Source organism: Coregonus lavaretus (genome assembly GCF_964263955.1).
Source record: "Coregonus lavaretus genome assembly, chromosome: 5".
In the NCBI taxonomy this organism is placed as follows: domain Eukaryota; kingdom Metazoa; phylum Chordata; class Actinopteri; order Salmoniformes; family Salmonidae; genus Coregonus; species Coregonus lavaretus.
Genome location: NC_139992.1, coordinates 29502643 through 29514116, shown reverse-complemented (window position 1 = coordinate 29514116; position 11474 = coordinate 29502643). Strand labels below are relative to the sequence as shown.

Sequence of the window (11474 nt, the reverse complement as noted above, 5' to 3'; positions counted from 1 at the left end):
ACTGCATTGCTGCTGAATTTTTCATGCTCAACATTTTCCTGTGTGCATCAAGAATGGTCCACCACCCAAAGGACAACATGGGCCAGCATCTTAATATTTTGTACATTCAGTTTAGAATAGAAGCATTTGAATTTCAGTTAATTAAATTCTATTTACTTTCATTTAAATTCAAATTGCAATTCTGTATCCTGTTTACTACTTACTTAAATTAAAATCCAATTCAAATTCAAGAATTGAATTGGAATATATGAGGCATTCTCAATTCAATCCTGATGTAAGTGTGGTAAATGATGTACCATGTAAAATCATTGAGATATTAAAAGAAGAGGCATATACAGCAATTGTGTGTGTGTGTGTGTGTGTGTGTGTGTGTGTGTGTGTGTGTGTGTGTGTGTGTGTGTGTCTCACCTCCATCCATCGTGGCGTAGGTAGCTGAAGGCCCCGTCTATGATGCTGGCAGTGAACTGACCTCCCGTGATGAACAGTGTGTTTACTGTCACCAGCTGGCCTCTCAGGTGGGGGGGAGACGCCTCAGCTATGTACACTGGCACCGTCATGGACGCAATACCTACTCATGTGGGATGGGGCAGAGGGAAGATGAGGAGTGTAAAACTGTACAGTGTAGGGTGAAAATGCCCCTAGACGTTAATCTCGGATCAGTACCCCACTAATGGTTAAGGTTAGGATTGGGGGAGGGGAAGCTGATACCAGATCTGCACCTAGGGGAAACTTTACCCCGGATCATACAGTACAGTCAAAGTTTATGGATAAGTGTAAATTCAGCTTTTATGATTAGTTCAGTTCACTGGTTTACCTCATTCAAGTACAGTGGTATAGGGTCTGAGTTAGGCATTAAACAACATATCCTCTCCACACTCCTCTACATCTGTCAATCAAGTGGAAGCTGAGTGTCCTCAGCCACATCCCTCATCTAGAGAACCTGACCAATCAAAACATTCAACCTCAGAGCTGCTGCACCAATCACACACTAGCCAATAGGGCACTAGAGCCCTCATCATTGTAAACAACATCAATCATGTCTGACAGACTAAACAACATCAACCACAACATCAGTCATCTCTGTAACCAGATCTACAACATAGATCTCAGGTGCATCCACTCCATCAGAGATACTGTAGCCTATACAGTATGTAAGTCAGTGGTGTTCTCAGCTGCTGCAGCCACAGACCATGCCAAAACTACTACATATTTACACTGACTGCTAGAACAAACAACATGTGTTTGCCCGGATTAATCTGACAAGGGCCGTGACATCACGGCTCCGCTCTGCGCACACACCGATAAGGGACTATTAATAGCACCCACAGTGCACTGCTTCCTGTCTCTCCTTCAGTTGCCCGGCAGATGACGTAGCTACCTGTTGCCATGGGAACAGCTTGATTCACCATGCAGCCTTGCCATTATACGACACCGGCTGGGGTAAATCATTATCTGGGAGACGTGAGACATTTTTATTGGCGTTTCATTCATTTTTTTTGAAACCCAGGAGTAAGGGCTGGAGGGATGGGTCCTACTGTTAAAGGTAGGGACCCTAGGGGTGTCGTTCATACGGTACACACCTGGGGTGACCAACCCTAGATGTGTGGTTCATAGAGTTACCAACTGCACCTGTAGAGCTACTAGGTGTGCAGATTTTTTTGCTCCAGCCCTGCAGTAGCCTAACACACCTGATTCAGCTGATCATGGTCCAGACTCAGAGTGAGGTCCTTGATTAGTTTAATATTTCAGTCAGGTGTGTTAATGCAGGACTGGAGAAAAAGCATGCATACCCAGTTCCTCCAGTGGGTAACACCACCAAGTAAACAACTAGAGCTGAGCATGCTTCAACATTGATAAAAGGTTCTACTCGGTTTGCTCTTCTGTCAACGGCCGCTCCTCTACATCCACATTTGACATGTTAGTCATTTTATTTTCATCATACGCAAGCAGAGAACAGAACAAATAACTGAACCAAACACATGGTTGTGAATGCAATTAAGAGTATAGGAGGGTTTATTATGTTGGAAAGTTTTTATTGTGGATTAAAATAAAGGAGAGAGAGAGAGAGAGAGAGAGAGAGGCAGAGAGAGAGAGACAGACAGAGAAAGAGACAGAGACAGAGAGACAGCTAGAGAGAGAGTGAATGTTTTTGGGATGTTATCCTAATGTTAGATAAATCCCTAATGCAGGACATACACTACACGATTTGGCCACAAATTCGCCACGTTTTTGCAGTCCCAGACACATTTTCATGATCGGGGTGAAATCCTATGAATTTGGGATAGGATCAGTACGTCGGGACGCGCCTAATCTGAGCGAGTCAAGGACACACCGATGATGGCTGTTCCGTTTTCCAGACCCCTGTTGGATGTCCCGATAATTTTCTGACGTCAGAAATGTTGGCCATGCAACTTGCAGTATGAGAAGTGCTATGACGCGATTGGGCAAGGACTACTGCCAATAGCCAATGACGACTCAGCATGTGAGACCAAAACAATGATGGCGAAGTGGAAAGCAACAACAACACGCACCATGTGGACCGAGGTGATGGAAGACAGATTGGTGGAGCTGTGGACAGAACACAACTGCCTTTTCAATATTACCTCTGCGTAAGATTAGATTATTTCATATGATTTCATATTAAGTCAATATTCTGCGTCTCCGTCTCTTTTTTTATTAGCTAATGTTCTAGGAATGTTCCCGGCTTGCTGGGTGGGTTCTGAGAGAGTGGGAGAGCCCTCCTTTCCTCCCCCTCTTGTTATCATCGACAGCCTTTGGTCAGTCTCTCTGGTCTCTCCAGGCCTTTACTCAGTTCTCAGACACATGTGGAGTCCACCAGCACCAAGACTCTCACAGTCACAGCCATCCATTATAATGACCTCTCATTTCAGGACAAAGGACAGCGGCACACACAGTCCTGAAAGGAACTAGCATCATGTGTCAAAGGCTTTCTGTTTATGGCAAGTTGTCACCCTGTGGAAGTCATGGAATTCACACTGTGGGTTTCAATGGAGGACTAGTAGCACTCTCTATAATTCAAAAGGTGCATGCTACTGCAGTAGGGGTCATGGATTTTCAGGATCAGACTGAAATATCCCATCCACAGTAAGAAAGTCTTCTTTTATTTCACCTTTATTTTATCAGGGACTCATTCTGAGACCAAGGTCTACTTTACAGAAAATACACACATCAAACTATCAATACGAAATGCAAGCAGAAAGAAAAACACGGTCATAAAAAACAAACACATTCATCAGTAATAAGGTCCTCAATCAGCTTTCTGAATTGCCCTAGAGGCACCAAAACATCCAATTTCAGATTTTTTTAAAAAGATTGTTCAACAAATAAGGTGCAAGAAAACAAAAAGCTGATTTCCCTAACTCAGTAAAGACCAAAGGAATTTCCAGAGTTAGCCATCCCTGAGACTGTGTGTGGTAACTCATATGTCTAAAGTTTAGTAATGATGTTAGTTACAGTGGGACTTTTTGTAAAATGGCTTTATAAATGAAAACATAGCAATGTATCAACCTACGTGACATCAAAGAGGGCCAACCAACTTTCTGGTAGGGAATGCAGTGATGAGTATTAAAATTGTTGTCTGTAATGAAGTGCAATGCGCTATGATAAACTGCATCTAACGGCTTTAAGAAGTGGCAGCTGCGTTCATATAGATGATGTCGCCATAGTCTAGGACCAATAGGAACGTCGACTGAATAATCTGCTTTCTATTATTTAGCGAGAGGCAGAACCTATGTCTATAGAAGACCATTTTTATTCTCAGCTTCTTAACTAACACATCAATATGCAATATCCAAAGTACATATGCTCAAATCATCAAACATATTATTATGCGCTCTAAAGAACAACATATACTTAGTTTTACCTGCAAGAGAACAACATATACTTAGTTTTACCTGCATTCAGTACTCATTTCAGGTCAATAAAGTTTTTCTGAAATACAACAGTCAGACTGTAGTTCAGATAGAGCAAGGTCAACCGTGGGGCCAATAGTATACACAACAGTATCATCGTCATACAAGTGCATGTTAAAATGTTTTGCAGACAAGTTGATATTGTTAATGTAAACAGAAAAATTTACTAGGACTCAGAATCGACCCTTGCAGGACACCTTTCGTAATATCCAGGAAACCTGATTTAACACCATCATTAAGTAATTTTTCAATCAGTTAAGGTATGTTTTGATTGAGATCAAATGAGGACTTCAATGTTGTTGGTCAATAAATACCTATCTGCCAATAATAAAACGGACAATATCATTCAATAGAAACAGATCATCATCATTCTGTGCCTTATAGTCATACCACAGAACAAGGATGCGTCCCAAATGGCACCCTATTCCCTATTTTGTTCACTATTGACCAGAGCCCTATAGGCCCTGGTCAAAAGTAGTGCACTGTGAAGGAAATAGGGTGCCATTTGGGACTCCGCACAGTTCTCCCCCAGCTCTCCCATGTGTTCACCTAAAGGTCAACTCACCAGTAATTGGCCCAAGATATTGAGATGGACCAAACCCCAGGCTTGTGTTAAAGACCAGTCAAAGGTACGCATTTCTGCCTCCTCCTGACAAACGCCAAGAATGACCTTCCCGCTTTCACTCAGAAATGCTAAGCAATTAAAGTTATGAAGAGCCCGGCCTGCCGTCATGTAAATGTGATTGGACGTGTGACAGGGTACGCTCGGAATACAGTGGGGTCCGAAATTATTTATAAAGATGAGCAAAAATGACTGTATAAAATACTGAGGTATACTGTATGCAAAAAAAGGGAAAATTATATTCTGTTATGCTAAAAAAATTGCTCAGAGAAAGAGATTTTGTTTAACAAGTAATAATTGTTTTTCTCACATCCCTGTTTTTAATACCTTACTTGCGAGGATAACGGCATTAAGCCTTTTTCTAAAATGGGAGGGATCTTAGACCATTCCTCCATACAGAATCCTTCCAGATCCTTGATATCCATGTGGGAGCAAAATAGCTCCATAACATCAAAGGTCCACCACTATATTTTACAATAGGTATGCAGCCTTATGCTCATGCATTCAAATTCGATGGCTGGATAAACTGCCTCTTTCAATCTTGGGAAAATAATAACAATTCAATATGTTTTGAAAGATTGATGTGTCTGTGGGGTAATATTGAGGGAGAAGAGAGTGAGAGTCTACTCTGTGTGTGTGAGTATGTGTGTGTGAGTATGTGTGTGTGTGTGAGAGAGAGAGAGAGAGAGAGAGAGAGAGAGAGAGAGAGAGAGAGAGAGAGAGAGAGAGAGAGAGAGAGAGAGAGAGAGAGAGAGAGAGAGAGAGAGAGAGAGAGAGAGAGAGAGAGAGAGAGAGAGAGAGAGAGAGAGGTTTTGGTACTTGAAAGATAAAAAGCTGATTCATATTCGCACAGGCTTACTCGCTGGGTCTATTAATTGGTGTCCAAAACAAAAACAAAGATCAGCTAATGACTATGACTAGTACATCCAAACAGCAAAAACACACAAAGCATAGCACCCTTCGTCCATTCCTCCATGTATTGTGCTCAATTAAACCAATAATTAAGACAAGGCTTAAAAGTGATGACTTCCTAGCTTGGCACACTACTTTACCACTACATGATTTTCCTGCCCAAAGTGATGTGCGTTTGACTCCATACAATTAACATTATTCTACTAAGCATGACACGCCAACCTTCATTCCCTGTCAAAGGCAACGTCAAGACTATGAGTCACCCAGAAGTTGCTATAAATACCTTTGGTACAGTGAGGGAAAAAAGTATTTGATCCCCTGCTGATTTTGTACGTTTGCCCACTGACAAAGAAATGATCAGTCTATAATTTTAATGGTAGGTTTATTTGATCAGTGAGAGACAGAATAACAACAACAAAATCCAGAAAAACGCATGTCAAAAATGTTATAAATTGATTTGCATTTTAATGAGGGAAATAAGTATTTGACCCCCTCTCAATCAGAAAGATTTCTGGCTTCCAGGTGTCTTTTATACAGGTAATGAGTTGAGATTAGGAGCACACTCTTAAAGGGAGTGCTCCTAATCTCAGTTTGTTACCTGTATAAAAGACACCTGTCCACAGAAGTAATCAATCAATCAGATTCCAAACTCTCCACCATGGCCAAGACCAAAGAGCTCTCCAAGGATGTCAGGGACAAGATTGTAGACCTACACAAGGCTGGAATGGGCTACAAGACCATCGCCAAGCAGCTTGGTGAGAAGGTGACAACAGTTGGTGCGATTATTCGCAAATGGAAGAAATACAAAATAACTGTCAATCTCCCTCTGCCTGGGGCTCCATGCAAGATCTCACCTCGTGGAGTTGCAATGATCATGAGAACAGTGAGGAATCAGCCCAGAACAACACGGGAGGATCTTGTCATTGATCTCAAGGCAGCTGCGACCATAGTCACCAAGAAAACAATTGGTAACACACTACGCCGTGAAGGACTGAAATCCTGCAGCGCCCGCAAGGTCCCCCTGCTCAAGAAAGCACATATACAGGGCCGTCTGAAGTTTGCCAATGAACATCTGAATGATTCAGAGGAGAACTGGGTGAAAGTGTTGTGGTCAGATGAGACCAAAATCGAGCTCTTTGGCATCAACTCAACTCGCCGTGTTTGGAGGAGGAGGAATGCTGCCTATGACCCCAAGAACACCATCCCCACCGTCAAACATGGAGGTGGAAACATTATGCTAAGGGGGTGTTTTTCTGCTAAGGGGACAGGACAACTTCACCGCATCAAAGGGACAATGGACGGGGCCATGTACCGTCAAATCTTGGGTGAGAACCTCCTTCCCTCAGCCAGGGCATTGAAAATGGGTCGTGGATGGGTATTCCAGCATGACAATGACCCAAAACACACGGCCAAGGCAACAAAGGAGTGGCTCAAGAAGAAGCACATTAAGGTCCTGGAGTGGCCTAGCCAGTCTCCAGACCTTAATCCCATAGAAAATCTGTGGAGGGAGCTGAAGGTTCGAGTTGCCAAACGTCAGCCTCGAAACCTTAATGACTTGGAGAAGATCTGCAAAGAGGAGTGGGACAAAATCCCTCCTGAGATGTGTGCAAACCTGGTGGCCCACTACAAGAAACGTCTGACCTCTGTGATTGCCAACAGGGTTTTGCCACCAAGTACTAAGTCATGTTTTGCAGAGGGGTCAAATACTTATTTCCCTCATTAAAATGCAAATCAATTTATAACATTTTTGACATGCGTTTTTCTGGATTTTGTTGTTGTTATTCTGTCTCTTACTGTTCAAATAAACCTACCATTAAAATTATAGACTGATCATGTCTTTGTCAGTGGGCAAACGTATAAAATCAGCAGGGGATCAAATACTTTTTTCCCTCACTGTACATCGAATTCTTATTGAATGCCAAACAGCGTGAAATCTTGTAAAAGCCTACTACCTCCAAAAACACCATATCAGTAACCCTGACATCAAGCCAGTCAGATATCAGTAACCCTGACAACAAGCCAGTCTTAAAGTAGTGGGATGAAGTTAGTAACATTTGGTTTGATTATTGTTTTGGTATATGGCTAAATAGTAGGGGTGTAACGATCCATCTACTACATCGATGTATCGATTTATATTCCTATGATCCAACTACATCGATCTGTGCTCGGCGAGTTGGCCTTTTGGACAACATATATCAATCTAACATCGTTTTAAAATGTAATAAATCGATTGTATCGATACTAGGAAATAACCCATTGGATTTAAGCACGTCAGACTTTATATGGATGTTTTTTCTTAGCACTTTTAATGATAAAGGCTTTAAACATTACTCGATTCAGTCTGCCTATCCGTGACGTCATCGCCCCGCGCCAGCAGCAGCGCAAAGGCGCAAAGACAACAAAACATAGCATGGCGGACGACAGAGGAGAAGCCGACGAGCGAGAAATTATCAAGCCACCATTGCGGTCCTTACAAGAAACAGGAATCTAGGAAACTTCACCTGCACTGTCCAGTATCCAGGTATTTATTTCAGTCACACTGGTTGAATTTTTGGCTAAAAGGTTACTGAATCGATTTCAAGTCACTGAATCGTTTCGGATCGTATCGTTCTAAATGAACCAATATCGTCCTTGAATCGTATCGACAACCACGAATCGTGATACAAATCGAATCGTTGTTAAAACGAATCGTTACACCCCTACTAAATAGCCATATCCCAGCAGCAGGACTGCTACCTCCGCCTTTGTGCAAGGAGGAGCAGGAGGAGCACTGCCAGAGCCCTGCAAATTGACCTCCAGCAGGCCACAAATGTGCATGTGTCTGCTCAAACGGTCAGAAACAGACTCCATGAGGGTGGTATGAGGGCCCGACGTCCACATGTGGGGGTTGTGCTTACAGCCCAACACCGTGCAGGACGTTTGGCATTTGCCAGAGAACACCAAGATTGGCAAATTCACCACTGGCGCCCTGTGCTCTTCACAGATGAAAGCAGGTTCACACTGAGCACATGTGACAGACGTGACAGAGTCTGGAAACGCCGTGGAGAACGTTCTGCTGCCTGCAACATCCTCCAGCATGACCGGTTTGGCGGTGGGTCAGTCATGGTGTGGCTGGCATTTCTTTGGGGGGCCGCACAGCCCTCCATGTGCTCGCCAGAGGTAGCCTGACTGCCATTAGGTACCGAGATGAGATCCTCAGACCCCTTGTGAGACCATATGCTGTTGCGGTTGGCCCTGGGTTCCTCCTAATGCAAGACAATGCTAGACCTCATGTGGCTGGAGTGTGTCAGCAGTTCCTGCAAGAGGAAGGCATTGATGCTATGGACTGGCCCGCCCGTTCCCCAGACCTGAATCCAATTGAGCACATCTGGGACATCATGTCTCGCTCCATCCACCAACGCCACATTGCACCACAGACTGTCCAGGAGTTGGCGGATGCTTTAGTCCAGGTCTGGGAGGAGATCCCTCAGGAGACCATCCGCCACCTCATCAGGAGCATGCCCAGGCGTTGTAGGGAGGTCATACAGGCACGTGGAGGCCACACACACTACTGAGCCTCATTTTGACTTGTTTTAAGGACATTACATCAAAGTTGGATCAGCCTGTAGTGTGGTTTTCCACTTTAATTTTGAGGGTGACTCCAAATCCAGACCTCCATGTGTTGATAAATTTGATTTCCATTGATAATTTTTGTGTGATTTTGTTGTCAGCACATTCAACTATGTAAAGAAAAAAGTATGTAATAAGATTATTTCATTCATTCAGATCTAGGATGTGTTATTTTAGTGTTCCCTTTATTTTTTTGAGCAGTGTATTTCAAAATGGCCTCCTATAGGCTCGGGGACCAATCACAATCGGACACAAACCATGATCTGATTGGTAACATCAGTTGCAAAAATCTTACCAATAGCATTTTGAAATATATAGCCTAGGCCCTATAGCTAAATGCCTCCTCTGATATTCTATATGTAAAACCCTGAAAACCCCAGGGGCATCTTACCCCTTTTAGGTTGAGAATTTGTTTCTAGCATTAATGTAAGCCAATTTCAGGTGAATCTGGAGGTTATAAATCATACAATATTTTAAACTGCAGAAATAAATCATACAATAGAAATGTTGATTTTGAGTAGGAATGTGAGTTAGCTAGTTAGTTAGCATGAGCTAGCATCTGCTGGGATTTAAGATATATATATATTTTTAAAGAGTGTTAGGCCTACATCATAACCTCATCATAGGTTATTAATAGTGAGATGTGCAATGCCATTTTGTTTTGATATTTGATTTGTCTAATAAAAATATGATAACTAGCTTTCAAGAGTGAATTACTCAAAAATGACTAAATAAAACTGATTAAATGGATTTTAACAAATTAATTTTCAGCGGGCCTCTTGCCCCAGCGGGCATCTTGCCCCAAAGTTGGGCAAGACACCCCTTTTCTAGAATTTGTATTTTAATAACTAAAAAGTTGTCAACTGTGTCCACTTATTTTCTGTGTCGACATACCTAATTCTTACCAAAGTTTGCTTTTTTGTGTAGGCAATTACTTTATTTTAATTTTTTTACCCTACCTGTAAACAGGCTAATTGCGCATGGGCGGAAATGTCTTGTGAATGAGATAAGTAAACAAGTGAAAAGTTGCAGAAACTAAAGAGACACCTTACCAAGTCCAAGCCCGACAATGAGACGTCCGACCAGGAGAACCTCCTTATTGGGAGCTGCGCTAAGCACTATTCCCCCAGCTGTGAAGATAAAACTAGCCAGGAGGATGCAGACCCTGCGCCCGAAAACTCCATTCAAAAACCCGCCGGCCAACGCGGACAGCGCGGCGGCAGCCACTGTACTAGAGATCAGAACCTCCTGCCATAGGGCGCTGAGATTCATCTCCCTCTTGAGCAGGAGCATCGCTCCCGAGATCACCCCGGTGTCATAGCCGAACAGAAAGCCACCCAGCGCGGAGAACGCAGCCAGAACATAAACAAACGCAGGTGTGACATCTTGCTGGAACTGTTTACGCGCCTCTCTCTCCAGGTCCCCGGTGGAGGCAGCTTCATTGGCAGGGACAGCGACAGCCTGGCTGTTGATGCTCGCGTTGGACGGAGCTTTGATGAGGCTCCGCTCTCCGTCATCGTTCACTTTCTTCCTCCTCTCACCCATCAGGTTGCTCATACTACGAAGACTATAGTCATTGTCGCTCGATTTTCGGGACATAAGGGAAACAAACGCACCCACGAAATGTTCACAGGACTGTAGCTGGTTAGTTAGTTGTTAAGAGTAAGTGTTGGTTGTCCTCACAGTCGAGCAACGGTCCAAAAACCGTTAATTATGAAAATTCGAGTTGACAGAAGTTGGTCTGTAGCCGTGATCACAGGCTACAGAAGTGTCATCGCAGTGGTACTGATGAGGGCTGCTCTTTCATTCTCTCTCTCTCTCTCTCTCTCTCTCGCTCTCTCTATGTGAGAGGAAGAAGGTAAGGTAAGGCAAGGCGGAGAGTCCGTGTGTTCGTCTCTGACGTAGATGGTATTGCTCTTCTGCTAGCTGTCATACAGGCACTGGCCGTGTTCCAGAGAATCAAAGTGACTGCTACTGACTGATTTACAAATCACCTTGCATCGACTGATTTACAAATCACCATAAATAACGACTAATTATTATTTGTAGATCAGTCAGTCCGTCACAATTTACCAATGATACACTGCGGTTTTGATCCTCTCGAACACGGCCAAAACCATGTTTTCAATTCAATATGTTTGACAATTTTTTAAAAGCCTATATCGGGCAATCTTTTCAAAATGGGTTTCGATGTGATTGTAGGCTATTTCTGGTATCATTGCATTCCATTGTTTCTTCTATTGAGCTTGTTTATACTGTAGGCTACATTTCCACAATAAAAATGCTTTATAATCATTAGCCTAAATAATGTGGTCTTTCAGTAATCCAGTGAGATTGTGTCGTCTAACTATTTGAAATAGAAAGATGTGCAGTGTGGAAATAATATCTCCCTACACCTG

At 43.0% G+C, this 11474-nt stretch overlaps 1 protein-coding gene across 1 annotated transcript in view; it reads right to left on the bottom strand.

The window, feature by feature from the left end:
* The window catches only part of LOC311129225 (proton myo-inositol cotransporter-like), a gene marked incomplete at both ends in the record, with an annotated part of 13747 nt that extends 3073 nt beyond the window's left edge, over positions 1-10674 (bottom strand). The window contains 2 exons of the mRNA XM_084161527.1: positions 409-568; positions 10128-10674. Coding sequence (XP_084017653.1) covers positions 409-568; positions 10128-10674 — 707 coding nt within the window. The remainder of the gene's footprint in view (positions 1-408; positions 569-10127) is intronic.
* Positions 10675-11474: the final 800 nt, after the last annotated feature.